At 38.1% G+C, this 17,325-nt stretch overlaps 1 protein-coding gene across 1 annotated transcript in view; it reads left to right on the top strand.

Annotated features, from left to right (window-relative positions):
- ZPLD1 (zona pellucida like domain containing 1) overlaps positions 1-17,325 on the top strand; it is a 100,437-nt gene that overhangs the window by 58,384 nt on the left and 24,728 nt on the right. The window contains exons 2-4 of the mRNA XM_075104595.1: positions 1,136-1,249; positions 11,096-11,209; positions 16,445-16,665. Of these exons, the coding sequence (XP_074960696.1) occupies positions 11,104-11,209; positions 16,445-16,665 (327 nt within the window). The 5' untranslated portion in view covers positions 1,136-1,249; positions 11,096-11,103. The remainder of the gene's footprint in view (positions 1-1,135; positions 1,250-11,095; positions 11,210-16,444; positions 16,666-17,325) is intronic.

The following is a 17,325-nucleotide window of genomic DNA, read 5'->3' as shown; positions in this document are numbered from 1 at the left end:
CAAGGCCTGTGCCTCTGCAGGGTGCTTCAGTGTTAAAAGGGAAATCTGCTTTCTTCTGTCAGTGCTAGAACTGTCAGTGTCAGTAGAACCATGAGGAGGAGGAGGAGGAGGGGGTGGTCAGTGCATCGTGTCGCTACCAGTTCTGCCATGGCTGTTCTTCGGGGCCTGCCCGGGTTACCATGAATGTGCACAGTGTGCTCTGCAGCACTTTGATGTTTAAGAGGAGCTGGCTGAAGTGAAGGCATGGCAGAAGCAGGGCTTTTCAGTTCTAAAAACTGCCCTAAACCCGAACAAATCCAGGCACCTCAAAGCTTTCTCTGTGGTGCCAAAGCCTATAAACTACTTTTTTCCCTGGCCAAAGACATAATGAAAACTTCCAGGCGTAGATGGTTGCACTAGAAACTGAAAGGAGGGGCTGAAAGGAGGCAGGAGGAAGAAAAACCTATGCAACAAAAGGGAGTTAAACACCTCCCCTTCCCCCCCACCCCCCTTCAAATACCAGAGATAGGGGAGTAGATATTATGAAGCAGGTCTGGTTTCTAGCAGCTTGATCTTTGCCTTTTGTGTCCATTTGGCTTTGTGTGCATTGATGTCCTGTTGGTAATTATCATTCTGTTGACACCTGTGTTCATGATGACACCCCTATATCACATTTTCATCACAGCGTGAAATGTTGCTCTTTTTCCTTTTGTTTTGTTTAGTACTATGATTTTAGCCCAGAATTGAAAAAAAATAGACACTTCTCACAACACACAATGGGACATTGATAACTTTGCAGCTTAGTTACTGATCCTATCTCAGTGCTTCCATCTCTCTCCTTCCTCCCACCCCTCTTTTTAAGCAGACAAGGTTTTCCCTCAACAAGCTGATGACAGAATAATTTCTCCAGGTTAATTGTTTGCTCCACATGGTCCTCTGGAGATCTTCATACAAGTGGAGAGAAGCAGATCAAAAGGCTGCAAGAAAAAGAGGCAGAGGATTGAAAAAAGCCACCATAAAGATCCTGCTCAGGTTTCAGTCTGATGATGAACAGACTTGTAAAGTATTCTGAGACCTGTCAAATTTTCCCATCTAAAATCCAGACCTATTTTAAAAAGAATTTTCATAATGAGTGTTTCTTTTCCCCCATCCACAGGCTCAGAGTATTTTCTGAAAAAGTTCTGCAGGGCAGAGGAGTGGAACACTTGATCATATGCAGGAGCACAGGATAGATGGAGTACAGCTGACTCAACAGCTACAGGGGATTTGGGTAAGTGCCCACCATGTCAGCCACTAGAACTTATTAAAATATTGGTAAATGTCAAATTATTCATTACTTTTTAAAGAAAATTCTCATTTTATCACCTGCCAGACAAACTTAACCTCATTGGGAAATCTCAGTGGGAGTTTGTCAGGGAAGAAGTATGCGGGAGTGGCTAATGAAAACAGGAAGGCAAATTAGCATCCAACTATGAAAAGAGGTGATTGGTTTTTTTGCAACTTAGCTGTTACCTAAAGGTACCTAGGCCAGACTCGTCCTATTAATGTGGGGAAAGGAAGGTTACAAAGCCGTTGCAGTGCCGAGGCTATCAATGTATGTCAAACCCACTCATGTTGCTTTCGGGAAGGAAACAATCAATTGCTTGAAGGAGACAATGTTATCCAACTTGTGGTGTCAGTCAGCCTGTTCCCACAATCATTGCATTGATGGAGAAAAATTTTGATAAGCGAGACTTATCTGGCTCCACTGCAATCGAATGACATGGGTTTGCTGACTGGAAATTACATTGTCTCTGGTCACAAAGGTGACTGGACATGATAATTGCACTACCTTTGTTTATTTTTAAAGTAATAATAATGACAATATATTCTTGAATGAAGATAGCGGGGATTTGAAATCAAGTCTGGTTAAGCTGATGAACTGATACAGTCCAAATTGACATAGTTACTGTAATTGTTTTGTGTACTGAGAGAGGAAACTTTATCATGGTTTAAAAGCAGCAGAAGATAAGCGTTGGCCCTGCTTGCATGCTCTTGATCAAAGAATATTTTTATCAATGCATGACATTTTGTTTTCTTTCAGCTAGGTCTTGAACAGTACGCCACAGGTTTGTTGTAGAGGTTAGCTTAAATATAGCGTCAAACCTTGTTTTAAGTCCAAAATGGCTATGAAAAGGACTTGAAACATGGTGAAAGAAATATTCATAAGTGAATGTTTTCTATTTCACAATGAAAATAATTATTCTTTTTCTTTTTAAATATAAATCTGGGAGCAATGTAAGTGCCTCTCTGATTTAACAGCATTTATGAAATATGTGGTATTACATACTTTCTTAGACCAAGATATTAGCAGCATTATTTACTGTAAATTTGTTTAACTTTTAAGGATTAAATAAGGCTGTATCTACTGCAGCAGTATTCTACAACTTTACTGCTTTATTTCTGTTCCTAAAAGTAAAGAAATTGAAGTCATCATGATGGCATAAACTGTTGCTGCTTTTTGTCAGGGAAGTCTTATTGGTAACTTTTCAAGTTGCGAACAGATGGCTGCAGTATAATCTACTTGCCAGTGAGATCAAGCATTATTTACTAAAGATTTATATTTACATTGCTCTCTTCAAAAGTGTAAAAAGAGTAATTAAGTAGAATGATACTCATTTAGCTCTTTATCTGCCCATGTGACTGCAGGGCTTTGGGGCAGGCAATAGGATTAAGAGTGTCTCATCAGGTCAGTGTGTTTGAATCCAGGCTATGTTCAGAGGCAACCGAAGGCTGCTTGCATGCGATGACTCCTCAGTGGCCTATATCAAATGATTTGATAGTCACTGTAAATTTGCTAGTTGATAGAACCCCCATAATGATCAGTGGTCTGGGAAGGAAGACTGAATGGGCTGTGTTGCAAATGTATTTCAGCCTAGGAACAACGTCTTCGTTCCAGGATTTAGGGACACTCTTTGTACACTCCCTGTACTGGGGACTCGACGCGGCTGTTGCTTTCATGTTTCAGTCCAAGATGATCCTGGACTTGCTTTAGTCTCAGTGATTTTGAAATTGCAGTGTTTCCACTAAAAGTGAAAGAGGAACACAATGTAGAACAGGTGCAAGTGAGCAAAATCAGCCCATTTTTTCCTCAGTGTTGGCTTAATTAGCCAGTGTCTTAAAAATACCGTAGTAGAATTCATTACAGATACTTCTATATGTAACAGCCAGTCTGTAGCTGGGTGCAGCATGGCTGGTGATTACCTGATAGTCCTTGTTTTGTAATTGGGCAGTTTCAACTGTTAACTACAGGATTTTTTTCTTGTTTGTAATATTTTGTAGCTGAAGTAAGAATTTGAAAATCCAAAATTATTTTTATTTTAGTTTTATGATGCGAGACAGATATGCAGTGGCTTTAATAGGAAAACCTATCTGTTTTCAGTAGGTTTATATTCTTGGCATTTCATGCTGAATCCACCAAGGTTGCGTTAAAAAATCTGATTTCTAACAGATAAGAGTAAAGAAATATAGACCTACGTGCAAAAAGACAAACTATGTGAGTTTTAATGATTAAAAAGAGGTCTTGCTTTGTCAAGAACCTCCAAATTTGGGCTGAAATTATCTTTTCAGGTCACTGCAGTGGTCTCCAAATCTCACACTGAACTTCCTTTCTTTTTTCTCAGGTCTCTTGCTGATGTCAGTTTTTCTGATGCAGTAGACAATATGAAGAGTGTGAGAGGAGAATTTGTCCAAAATTCTTTAGTTCAGACCATTTTCCCCTCAAATCTGCTCTCACTGACAATATTCTGTACTTCATATCTGTGTGAATGTTCTGTGGGAAACAGTGGTTAATTCATGCAGATTGGAAGAACAGAATAGAAATCTGTTTCCTATGAGGCTCAGGAGATGTGATTTTGTGCATTTTTATATCTGGAACTTTAAGCTCGTTTGTGTTTTAATGTTTTATAGAGGTATCTGTGAACCATGGAGTCAGAAACATCATTTCAAACATAAACAAGTTTTTAGGCTACCTATCAGTTACATATTTAGGTACTTTCATTGTATGATATGACAGGCATGATTTAGAAAACACTAGCATTTTCTTAGGTTGTTCAAATAAAGGTCTGGAACAGTTTTAGCAATATTTTATGTGACATGCAGGAAGAAAGATCTAAATATTATACTGAAGTAATCTTTGTGGGACAAGCAAGTATTCTGGCAATATTTTGAGTAAAATCCAACTGTTCCATCACTAAGCATAACTACAGTAAAAATAATATGAACAGGGTTGGGGGGGAAGGTAACATGTTTGAAAAACATTAGTATTTCACTAGTGGAAAAGCTAGATTAACTCTGATATTTAGGACAGAATAGCAGGTAAACAGTTTATTCCATGACTTCAACAGGCTTAAGTGAGTAAGTTGAAATAGATCTAGTAAGTCAAGATCTCTGGCTTGTTCAGCAAATAGTTGTTCAGGGGTTTTTTTATGCTTTAATAACTGTATTTCCCTAATAGTCTGTCTCCTTGAAAGAAGGTATTATGCTACTTTGTATAAATCTCTTGGAAATATTTTGTATGGTCATATTCTTCATTTGATCACTTTCTTTTTACCTTATAAATATGCAGTTAACTTGGTTTCTTTTCAGAGCAGATTAAAAAAATCCCAGTGCATCCAAGGATTTATTGTAACAATGAAGAAAGGCATGTATACTAAAGTACAATGTTTAAAAGATTATTATGAATGCTTTTAAGTGTTAAAATTTAGATTTTTTTTTTTACAGCTTATTGGCAGTATGGTACACTGATTAAATTTCCCTAGTTGTTAGGCAGGCAAAGAACAGTCTCAGCTGGAGTTTTGCCTATCCAAAGCTATGAGATGAAGCTCCAGATGGACCTATGCTAGTGCGTAACTCTTTAAGCACACCTTTTGCTGATTTTATAGGATGAAGAGCACTGCGTGGCTCTAAGGCTTCTATTATTTACTCAACATACACATTTAATTGTCACTACCAGTAATAAGATTCACAAAAAAAAAAAAAAAAAAAAAAAAAAGACCAAGCTGTGTCTTTGGGAACCATATCTAGGTTTTCAGCTCCTTGGTGTTCAGCAGGGTTTTGAATGGTTATTTTGTTTCAATTCAGAAGCAAGCTATGGATTGCTTTCATTTAAATATTTTATGGTCTTGAATTTCAGTTGCCCATGTACTGTGCTAGTCAAAATTGAAGCCTTTCAGATTAAAGTCTAATGATTTGGTGTGGTTTCCTTTTGTGGAAAATTAATGTCTCTTTCTCAGCCCCTTTTGGCTTTTTTTTATCCTGTGGAAGAGATTATTGTAAAAGGACTGGAAAATAAAGCAGAAGTTTTAAAACTTAAGAACCAAAGCAAAAGCTTTTTGTGTATTGTTTTTTAAAAGACTGTGCAGAATTTTGCTCCTCAGTCTCATTTTCCTTGGACACTGTAGGCACCTGCTTGATTCACAAAACATTTTGGCATTTGAGACTAGCTATGATTTAGCCTTCATCAGGTAAAGCTCCTATTTGGTTCTGGTGCAGGAGGGGCTCCAAGTTTTAACCTGACATTTAATTACAAAGCTGATGTAGTATGGAGCTAATCCAGGACTCTTGTTTTCAAATCTTAAGAACCGAGAGGAAATACAGGACTAGTGAATAAACACGGATCATTCTAGAACCAAATAATTGATGCTGAAGGCAGCTCTGTGCCTAGCTATGTGTGTGCATTTAATGCATGGTCTTTCCTGCATAGTCTGCAACTGCTCTTTGTGTTCTGAATAGCTACGAAAGAGAGGTTACCTATTTAAACCGGAACTATTTTCCCATTCTTGGGGGGGGGAATCAGCTGGTTTTGTACATTCTAGAGTGCACTGATCTCTGCTGTTCTTAGTTTTAGTATTTCCTCATATGTGTTAAATCATTACATTTGTTGTATTTCTGTGCTGTGTGCCCTCAAATACTGTAATTTTTGGAAATAGTCTGTTTGTGGGTTTAGCTTTGTCATCAGCTTTAGTCGTCTGTTTAAGAAACTTCTGACCTTCGAGAAAATATATTTGTACCTCTGTGTGTATATATTTGTCATGTGTATATGTGTGTCTGCATATATATACTTTCTCAGCTTTGCAAGATTTGCTTGGTGCCAGAAAATGGATGGCACTATGGAGTCTGAAACCAGAGAAAACTGTAACAAAAGAAATGCTGTGTTTCAAAGTCACAACACCAAAGACTATCCGCAAGCAGAGGGAAATTTTATAGTTGAAATGTGTTTTAAAGTTCTCAGCATCTCAGTTGCTCTTTTTCTGTAACAATCCTCCTGAAAAAAGGGGAATTATCACCATTTGGTAGGCTTGTCTTCAAAACAGATACTGTAAAGATCTAAGTCCTATTTTATCTGCATCAGCGGAGCCAAGGAGATAAAGAAGTTGAAGACAATTGTGAAAACATGATCTGGATAATCCATTAAAATGGGATGTACGTGTTAAAAGAGAAGGTTCCGCTGAAGAGCTTGAGGTAGAGAGGTATTCTGTTTTTGTTCACCGGGTTACTTTTAAGTGATGGCAAATGATCTAGTGCATGTCTAGAAGGAAAGCGGTTCTGGAAGACCTGACTGCAGTATAGTTAACACACTTCACAACTTGAGTGCAGGTGCAGAAGCAAGTGTGGCAGTAAGACAAGTGTAAACCAAAGAGACAAGGAACTATCTTGTCATGAGATGACTGAGAAGTACTTGTTGAACTATATAATAATACTTTGACAATATTTTTTATGAGTAAAAGTAGTAATGTTTCTATTTCAGTACTTGTCAAGCCCTAATGTACAATGCTAGAGAGCATTTAGCCAGTTACTAGGTATGTATGAAAACACTTATAAATGTTCCACCAGCTTTATTATGTGCCTATCACATCTATAATTTTCTTTCAGAGGTTTTCATTATTACTGTTAACGGGTTTTTTTGAAAGACTTATCCAGCCAAAAGGCATAAAGATTACCATATTATTTTGCAGAATTGCCACACCCTGTGAATGAAGAATAGAGAACAAGCAGTAGATTATAGGTTGTTCTCATAAAATACAGAATGAATATTTGAAATAAGTAATGTACTTAGAAGTCAGAACTGGCTCACAAATGAATTTCAATAAAAACGTAGGGCTGAATCAGTGAGTGCAATTTTTTTCAGATCTTTTTAGAGAGGATGAGTGAAGAATAGAAATTAACGTTAGGTGATGAGAGAAGAGGGGATCTAGATAGGTCAAACCACTGCTTCTCCATGAGACTAAATTCCTAAATTGACTGCAAAATGCCTTTCGTTTAATTCGTAAGCATCTTTACTTCGAAATTTTCAGCACATTTTCTGCATGTTTCCTGACATGGTGAAGTTTATGAAAGCAGGAGTAAGGGCTTTGTAAAATAGTAAGAATTAAACTGAGGACTGCATATTGCAACTCTTACCTCTTTGTACTCTCCAGTGTTATGCAGCACAGAACAGACAGACCTGCAGTTATGACTGAGCGCTGAATATATAGACAACTCTGGTTCAGCAGAGATTCATACCCTGACTATTTCAGCATCCTGGAAGTTTACTCTAATTTTATTACCTTGATCTGGGTATGTTGGGCTGTTTTTCCTTTGAACTGATTGTTTTAGAAATCTATGTGAACCATGGTCTTTGAAATGACTTAACTAACCATGTTTGGTAGGTCTTTAAATCCCTGACTGCCTCTTTGTCTGTACTTGGCCTTTTGCTTTAGTAATGCTTGAGATAGTTGTTATGCAAACTTCTTTTCATGTTAATGGAGGTCTTGCACAGGGGTTTTTACTTGCACTGCCAAGTCATGTGAGAGAATGGTTCCCTTGCTGAATAGAAAATACCAGATCTTGTCTGGAAGAGATCCTTAGGTGGATGGGTGGAGGCAGAAACATTTGGAAGTAAAATTCTTTAAGTGACTATGGTAGGATTCTTGAGGTGATTTGGGCATTTTAGTTAGACTAAGCACTACACTGTGAATGTTATAAATAAAACATGGTAGTTCATGTAAACAGTAAAAGATCCTTGAAGATGCTCGGCAGAGAAAATGAGAGATGAGGTTTGATGAACGTAGAGAACTCTGGGTACATGAGTGAAACCTGGTATGGGTTTGTCAGTTGAGTTTCATAGATAGAAAGGATCCCATTTCCCTTGCTGTGTGTGTTGGTATCTTTGGAATCATGCAAGTTGTCTTAACAGCCAAATATGTTTGCTACTTGACGAAAGAGAATCACTTTTTTGGAAAGCACCAAGAGCTGTATTCCTTGAAAAAGGCTTAAATAATTGCAAACTAAGTTGAAGGAAAAAAAGCATGTATCTGCCGCATGAATTTTGACTCCTGGATTATAAATCACCCTATTCCTGATACTTGCATATTATCTTCCTTTTTTTGTACATGGAATTTTCATTTTCTATTCACATACAGGCAATAAGATTATGATGTTCCTGTTACTGTTTTGATAAAACTTCTATGATTTCTTCTTTAATTGGATGAAATGTTGAGCAGTGTCAGTGTGGTACATATATTTTGGTTAGGATGCCTTATACATTTGGGGGCTAAAGTTTTAGAAATTTCTGTTGAGAAATAAATAGTCAGAGGCCTTTAAGAACAGGCTAGAAAAGCAGAAATGGCTGCTTTGATTCTAGCTGGTGTGGGCAGATAAGTGAGGTTGACCTCTCAGAGTGCTTTCTAGCCCTGCAATTCTCTCAAGAAATTGAAAATAATGCATGTTCCTAACTTGTTTAACTGAAATCAGCAGTAGTCAGCTCAACTGGTGATATGGATCTTTATGTTGATCCATACACAGATGAGTCAATAGCCAGCAATCAAATAGGGCGTTATTGGTTGTGTTTCAAATCTAACTTGTTCTGAATACAACTACAGAACTAATGCTATAAATAATTAATGTATTAATTCAGCTTTGTTCCTTAGCAATCATCTTTCCTTTCTCTGAAACATAGCAGCAGAAGTTAAGTTTAATAATTAAAATTTCATAATTTATTGTAAGTTCTGCTTTTCATCTAAAATAATAGCTACAGCTTTGTCAGTGTAATCTTTCATTGAATTCTTTTTCAAACAGTTGGGTTTTTTTGCGTAGCAAAAAATACCGTGGCAGTTAGAAGATTGAAGTCAGATTTAGATCTTGGTAAATTGCCCTTATTTATACCATTGTAATGGATGTCAGAAACCAGCTCATATACAACAGAACAGTAATAGCCACTTTATTGATGTAACTGTTGTACAAGCAGAGGTGAGGCTCCACTACGTTGGAGAAATGCCAATTTTTCCAAAGAAAAAAATGTTTCTTTCAAAATAACAGATGAATTTTCATAGTAAACAAAATACCACCTTACTTCTCCATCTGAGAGTAATGGAGAGGGTGAGAAGATCATGAAAATACAGCGGGTTTGTAGCAACCCAGTTAGGAATTTTATTTTCTTTGTTTTCACAGTTCTTCACTGTTAGCTGGAAGTGCTGTCAACCTCCACAGGAATCTAATGGAAAAGGAGTAGAGGGTCAAAGAGTGCTTTCATTTAGAGTTTTGTATCCACTTTAAACTAAAAGGAGGTTGCATTGTTGCAGTAGGTCACGCTTCGAGGAAGTTGTGCAGAACTTGCTAGCAAAGCTACTTTTGTATATGATAACAAAAGTTATGCCTGACTTACAAAATATGCATGCTTAGCAGGAAGCTGGTGTTTCCAATTCTCCAGTTTTATTCTGTGTACTTCTAAGCAGAATTACACGGGGGTGAATGGCTGACATTTGGACTTCCCTTTTACTTTTTAGTAGTTTGGCTGAGTGCTTTGTTGTAGTTGGTTTGTCTGCCAACAAGGAGCACTTAGGAGTGTCCTCTATGGGTCTGCCTTTGTGTACTCAGTGAGGCTGGTTTGAAAGGTAGTGGAAGCCTTCCGATTAACTTGAGCAGACTTCAGCTCTGGCCGCCGTGTAGCCATTAAAGATCCAGTTACAAGTGAGGGTTTGTCCCACATGTTCTCTGTGTGCTGTTGCCAGTTCTTCTCAGCAAAGCACAACAGCCACTTGCTGTGCTAGGTATGGCTGCATTTAGGTGTGCTGCATCTATGGAGTTTACAAATGTTCTTTGATGTCCACTGGGAGAAAGGTTATGATCAGCATCTCTGTATCTACAGACTTGGAGAAAGCAAACCTCCTAAATCTTAGAATTGCTCAGTTCCTGTCTATGCAAATGGAGAACGTTGCTGCATTTGATGTCCACATCAGCAGAGATATTTTCTATGATTACAAAATCTCATAAATAAGTTAAAAAACAAAAACCCAATCTCCTCCCCGCCCCCCCCCCCCCCCAACAGTAACACAGTAACACTTGGATTCATGGGTGAAAATCTCAATATTTTGGTATATTTTTGACAAAAGCATGAATCAGATATTTTTTTTTTGGTTGTGCTAAATACCACAGGTATTACACCTTGGAGTTTTCTGCCAAGAGGAGTAATTACTCAAAACACTAGAGATTCATGTATTCTGATCTCCTGGTCTGGTTGCCAGATACAATTCAAGTAGATGCAATTGTCTGTGCCAACTCTGTACATGAGCTTAATACAGTTGCATGCATGCTTCAAAGAACATATTTTTGGCAAATAGATACGAACTGGTTTTTATTCTAGGACCCTGAGCCTGAGAATAGCTCAGCAAGCCATTTATGTGTATGGTTTTCAAGAACTTGGATAAAATAAAACTATTGTTCTAAGATGTCTTTCTCAAAGAATTTTGACACTAAAATGTCAAAAAAGCTGTTGGAGTTTAAATATTTAAGCAATACTCATCTGTCAATATATTGTAGGGTTTTTTTTCCTTTCCTTTTATACCATCTTTGAGTATCTTTTTTTTTTTTTTTTTGCCACGAGTTATGATTAAAAGCTGTAGAAGTTAATAGAAATTGCACATTACTCAGAAGTAGAGAAATGGGCCCTGCTGCCTGTGGCCTCTTTCCCATAAGCTTGTGAACTTTATCCCCAGTTCCTTTGCTGGAGACCATCACCTCCCGAGCGGTTAAATGTCTGCAGTAAGCATCTTTAACGCAATGAACAGATGTGTGTAATAACCACCTAATGTTTCACTAGGTTTTGCAATGGAACAGGTATGGTTACTGCTCCTGCTGACGATTAAAGTGCTTTCAGTGACTGCTCAGTTCAATGGATACAACTGTGATGCTAACCTCCATAGCAGGTTTCCTGGTAAGTCTTTAATAGACTTTTTTTCTAATGGCTTCTTTATTGTCTTGGTTCAAAGCAGTGCTTATTTTTAAATACAGAGCTTTAAATCTGTCTGAAGCCTGGGGGTAGGACTCCACATTAAGTGAGTGTTAACTATCTTAGTGACAATGAAACTCCTGTAATGTTGCACTTTTCTTTCTTCTTAATTGCACAATGGGTCAAATTCAGCCTAGTAGTAATGAATACAACTCCCCTTGCATCAGTGGGGTTTGACCTGTTTTTGCCAGAGCTCTATCCTGTCCAAGAAATTCAACAGAGGTCATGCTGTTGGAAATGTTCTTTATATTTTTAAGAGTCTGAAACTCCTAACTGGGTTTTCTTTCATGTTTTATCTGGATAGGAGAATATAATTATGTCCTTTTACTTAAATAAAGAAATATATATCTATTTTTGAGCAAAATGGAGTCGATGGCAAAATTCAGTGCCTCACTTGTACATTAAGCACTTGGTTAGTGACAGGTGAAGCAACAGGATGTATCTATGTATGATGTACAGTCATGCCTGTGAGAAAATGCGAATTAAGTTGTTTCGGGAACGTCAGATGTCCAGAGCTGTTAATACAATAACAAATATAAATGAAGTGTCAGTCTTAATGACATGTGTATCAGGGTTTACTCAGATAAATAATATTTTTAGTCTGTTATATTGCTTATCCTTCCTGCCTCAGTTGTTTCTTGAACAGAATAATATTAATAATAAAGGCTGTGAATACTGGCTCACTCATATCTTGTTTTTCTGAGGTAGCAATTGAATTGAACAGTATAGTGATGAACTCTCACTGTAGTATTATGCTGTAATACCTTTCAGTGTTGTTGCTTTCTGAATAATAAGTTTTGATTTATTTTTTTTCAGGAAGGATCAGCTCTTTTATTAAACTTAAGTCAGCAGAAAGCCTACAGTCTGTTTATTGTTTCCTGTGTTGCCACCACACTTGTAGGTGCTTTGTTGACATGGAGACCAGCAGTGGGTTTGATCATTGTTCACTTAATTGATGTGAATATGAAGAGAAATAAGACATGCAAAGAAGATCAAATATGTTGTCTCCATCCCTGACAAAAATCACTGTTTAACTGTGTATTTAACAAACTACTTCTGTATTTCCCTTCTTAGATAGAAGTTTTATGGGCTTGCCTCAAAAGTGTGGGTGAATTTTGCCCACTTGCCTCAGATCTACCTTCACAGTTTTTCATGTAATTGTTTTTCTGTTTCAGGTCTCTTGAGAGGATTGCAACAGCTAGAGGGAAATTTAGATGACTCTTTCTGTGCTTTTTATATATTTCTCTGGCCATTTTTTGCACCAGCCCTGTGCCAAGGTTTTATCTTTGCAATGTGATACCCATGAATTGAATGCAGTTCTGATTGTGGGTATTTTGGGGCCATTTGCAGTTCTGCCTCATAAAAAAAGGGTCATATCAAGTTCCATGTCTGCCAAATCTCAGGGACTTGGGAGAAAATCTGTTTAGGTTACAAGTAAACAGATTATTTTTTTAAGTAAATGCTAATCACCCCTTACTGCCCATAGGAGCCGAGAATTGGGTCCTGCTCTTTCTTGTGTTTGATCTCAGGCAGTAAAGATTCAGAAGTTGGAATTTAACCAACAATCTTAGTGCTGATTTTGAGTGCAAGGAAAGGAAAATAATTCCGCTTGTTATTGTGCATTTGAGATAGAGGTAAAAAAACCAGAAAATCCTTTTGTCCCCAAATTTGATGGGTATTTTCAGTATGCAGAAGGGACTGCCATATAATGGGCTGGGGCTAGTGGAGCTCAGTGAGGCTGTCGGAGCTCTATTTTCTGGGTTGAGGAACCCCAGAAGATGGGTGAGAGCCTCTGTGGGGAGACGGGGCTTGCCCTCGCTATGCTTCCTTCCCCAGCACTCAGATCAGGCTGCGGCTTTGAGGATGCCGGCCCGACTGCCTTCAGAATTCTGATGTAAGGGGGGTGGTGACACAGAGGTCAAAAGAGGGAGTGTTTCAAAACAAGCATCCTCCAGGCTGAGATACTGCTCACAGAGCCTGGTTAGGGATAGGACTTACTTCCCATTCCTTATTTGTTTCACACAAGAAGTCTTCATTGTTGTCAGCTAAAATTCAAAACATGGGGCAAGAATGGACTTTCTTGCTGAGGTCTGTGGTGTACAGATAGCAGAGAAGCCATTGGGTTATGAAGTTGTCTGCTCTTTCTTTAAATCCTGTGGAGACCAGAAGTTGTCTTCAGCAAAGATGTGAAATTAAGCCGCCTTAAAGGAACCTTGGAGCTCATCCACTTTTCATTTGTTTGTGTTTTTATCATTCATTGCTTGGGTGACTCTTGCATAGGAATGGTGCTGCATAAATAGGATGATAAATAATCAGGCAGGACTTTTGTTTCTGCAGTTTGTGGGTTTATTTGAGTGTAGGTATGCAACAGTCAGCAGGGATGAAAAAAAAACCCCCATATTTGGTACCTTGAAAATTGTGACGTTCTGTACTAAAAGTAAGATGTGTTCTAGAGAGCATGTAATCAGGTCAGATCCTACCATCCTTCAGAGAGTTGCCTGGAGAATAAAAGCTTTGGTTCTGCATTGCAGTAAAGTATAGCTTTTGGAAGGCTTTTGGGGGTTGGAGCTATAGCAGTCTGGCTGTATTCAGGTGGGAAACACACAATTTTGGTTCAGAGGGCTTTTGGTAAAAGTACATACTGAGAACTTAGTAGAAGATAAGAAAATATTGCAGCTTTTTCCACATTCCGCATTTTAATTCACTATGAAAGCAGTGATTTGATCAAAAAGGAGGCTCATGCAGAGAAGCTGTTTTTGAACTACAAATGTTTTTGCACACCTCTTCCTGTGGAATTACTTTTGTCGATGGTGTTCTGTGGCAAACGCTTGTCCTCTACAGGTGGTTCTGCTGTCCGCTCTGCGGGGAGTCTTGGCAGCGTGTGGAAGGGTACCAGAGCAGAAGCAGGCAGTGGGGCTGTCGGCATTTGGCTCGTGTTGCCATGAGTTGTCCTTGATTCAGGATGGTCTCTGTTACTGTAGTATCTGTGTACCTCTTGAGCTTTACTCTGTTTTGCATGGGACACCCTATGAGTACTGTTGACTGCAGGTAGTGTGTGTGATTTGAGTCAGAAAGAGGCCAAGTGCTTTGTCTGTATGGAAACTCTGTGACAGAGGACATTATATTTAAGGCCCTATCAGCTAGGTGACATAACCTTCAAACCATTGCTCCTCTCTTACTCAGAAAACCAGAAGCTTTTACTGCAGTAATGCAAATATTTTTTGTTCAAACTTATAGGTATATAGGAATAATATTTACCTTACTAAAATCAAAAGAAATGAGCTAGGTGTTTAGCATCTAAAGGAGCATTAGATCTGTTTGCACCTAGCTTCAGATTAATTTCTGAACAAATAATGTTGTTTTAATTTAAGAATGGACTAATTTGGCAACAATACTTCCTTGCAAAGTAGTGGACAGGTTGTTTATCCTCCTGTATAGCACAAAGGTTGGTTTTGCACTGTATGGTCTCACTTCCTTTAGTGTCAAATGAGAATTTTGCAAGTGGTAATGGTACCTTACCTGTTAAGGCAATATCCTGCTTTTTTAAATGGCTTGGAGTGAGTTATAAAATTAACTGAGGTACTCTATACCACATCCTGCAATTTGTTAAAATCTGTTTGTGCGTTGGTCCAAATCAGTGTAAAGGCAGACTTTGCCATTTGCCTTTTTGTACTGTTCCCTCTACCTTGGGATGAAATGGATCACAACAGTCCTTATGTAGTGAATACCAAGGCATGCTGCTTATTGATCTTTGTACGTTAGATTCGTGGAATTATGTATATGTACAAACCAGGAGAATTTCATGCCAAATAATTTGAACTCCTGTCGTGCCTCCAATACCTTTCTGCCCAAATTTACACCGAATGAGTAACATTTATCACCGCATTAACTCAGGACTGAGTTTAGCCTGTTATTTCCTGCACTTGATTGTTTTGGCTTTAAAGTCACCATTAAAGCTGTCTAAATTAAACTGCTTGTGCTCCTGTACCATGGGGGAAGAGCTCTAGTTCATTGTAGTGGAGATTTCATTTCCTCTCTGTTGTGACAATGCAGTAAAACAATTCATTTCAGCAGGCTTAATGGTATAGTATTGACTGAAGTTGTTCTGCAATTTTTAATACCACTTAATCTTTAAGCAGATGTAATAAATGAGTTGTTATATAAGGGAGTAATGCCTGTGTTTAACACGATGCAGTATGTCTTTTTGTAAAGCACTAGGAGAAAAAAAACAAACACCAAACAAAATACCCCCCAATCATCTACAGATGTAGAAAAGCTACGTTATAGCTCTAAATCAAAACAAACTGTTGCTTATGCCTATATCCCAACCTGATGCTTTTTCATTCGAGTACATAAAATCTTCAGAACTTTTGAATAAAAGGTCAAATTCATCCAAGAAGACTTTTTGCTGTTGTTCAAAAATTGATCAGATGTAACAACTGCTATTTTCTGGATTTTGTATTGTGATAATGTATAGAATGAAAGACTGCAAGATGCTTTTGTAGTATCTATCATTGTCTTTCAAGAGCCAACTGATTTTTCATTAAAGCTAAAGTTGATGGTTCTTGGAAAAAAAAAGCCCCAAAAAACACCAACCAAATTTAAAGATATCATAATAAATTGCTCTGATAAGCTCTTGGTTGTACTTCAAAGTCTGCACAGCCTGAGACTGCGGTCTCATACAAAGTGGACTCTAGACAACCTAAGACAAACACACCCGACTTCCATGCCAGAGTGGGCTGGAAGTCAGAGCTCAGCCTCCTGAGTTTCTCAAAATTGCTGGAAATTTCTGTTCCAGAAGGGGGCTGTTTAATCAGACTCCAAGTATTTAACCACTTGCTGTTTTCCACTCTGTTGTAACGCTTCAGTTTATGAATGTGCTACTGAATGATTTGCTGGGGAATTTTGGAATAATGGCTTTGTTGCATGGTATACTATGTTACCATAATAATTCTTGTTTTCTCTTTAGTGAAGCTGTAGAGTCAAATCTGTTCTTCAAAATAATGCAATTCTGACCTTTATATTCCAGTATTTTGCTGTGACTGGGGTCTAAAAATTGATTTGATCAGAAGTTACAACACTAGGCTAACTGCTACGATAATTATATGGAGATTAGTTGAAATACATCTTACAATGTCTTTCCCTGTATTTTTCTTGCAGCTGAACGAGATATCAATGTTTTCTGTGGAGTACAGACAATTACTATGAAGATAAATTTTTGCACAGTTCTTTTCTCTGGGTATTCTGAGACAGATCTGGCACTGAATGGGAAACATGGGGATGCCCACTGCCGGGGGTTCATCAATAACAACACCTTTCCAGCAGTGGTCATTTTCATCATCAATCTGAGTACTTTGGAATCCTGTGGAAACGCTTTAGTGGTAAGACAAGGTCAAAGTGAAATTGTAACGTTGCTGTTTATGCATAGGGTAAAGTGAATGGCCTTGACAGCATTATATCTTTCACAGATAATGTTTATATTGTCTTGCCCAGCTGGCAATATATTGCATACATCAAAGAAAACCAGAGAAAGTCAGTAATTTATTATCTTGATTATAAAGATAAAATGTGGTGGGACACACATGTATCCTCTGATTAGAAAGCATATTTTTCATTTGAATATTTTTTCAGTGGAAAAATGAGATTTTCCCAAGCCATTTTTAAAACTCCTGCTGAACGTGCTTTAAATTTTGCTGAAACTCTTTGAGTACCCACTTGGAAAATGGAAGTAAAATATTTTTAAGAGTGGGTTAGATAGATGATGGTTACAGTCTGGGTACCTTCTTCTGTGCTCTCATATGAGAGGGGCTTACTGACTGACTGATCTTTTATGTTCTGTGATAAGGCAGTGACTGAGTGTCTCAGGGGAGATGGTCTGGTCAGAGGGCCTAACCCACAGTAAACAGTTCTGCTAGCAGCGCCTTGAGGTCTTGCACCTCCTTGGAAGGTCTCAGCTCAGTATGGAACTGCCTGGCAACAAACTGAAGTTTTCAAGCAAATTTTGAATATTTCTCACACACACAGACTCTCTCAATTCGTGA

The sequence above is a fragment of the Phalacrocorax aristotelis genome, chromosome 1 (genome assembly GCF_949628215.1).
Source record: "Phalacrocorax aristotelis chromosome 1, bGulAri2.1, whole genome shotgun sequence".
NCBI classification, from domain to species: domain Eukaryota; kingdom Metazoa; phylum Chordata; class Aves; order Suliformes; family Phalacrocoracidae; genus Phalacrocorax; species Phalacrocorax aristotelis.
This window is presented reverse-complemented; position numbering and strand designations above follow the sequence as displayed.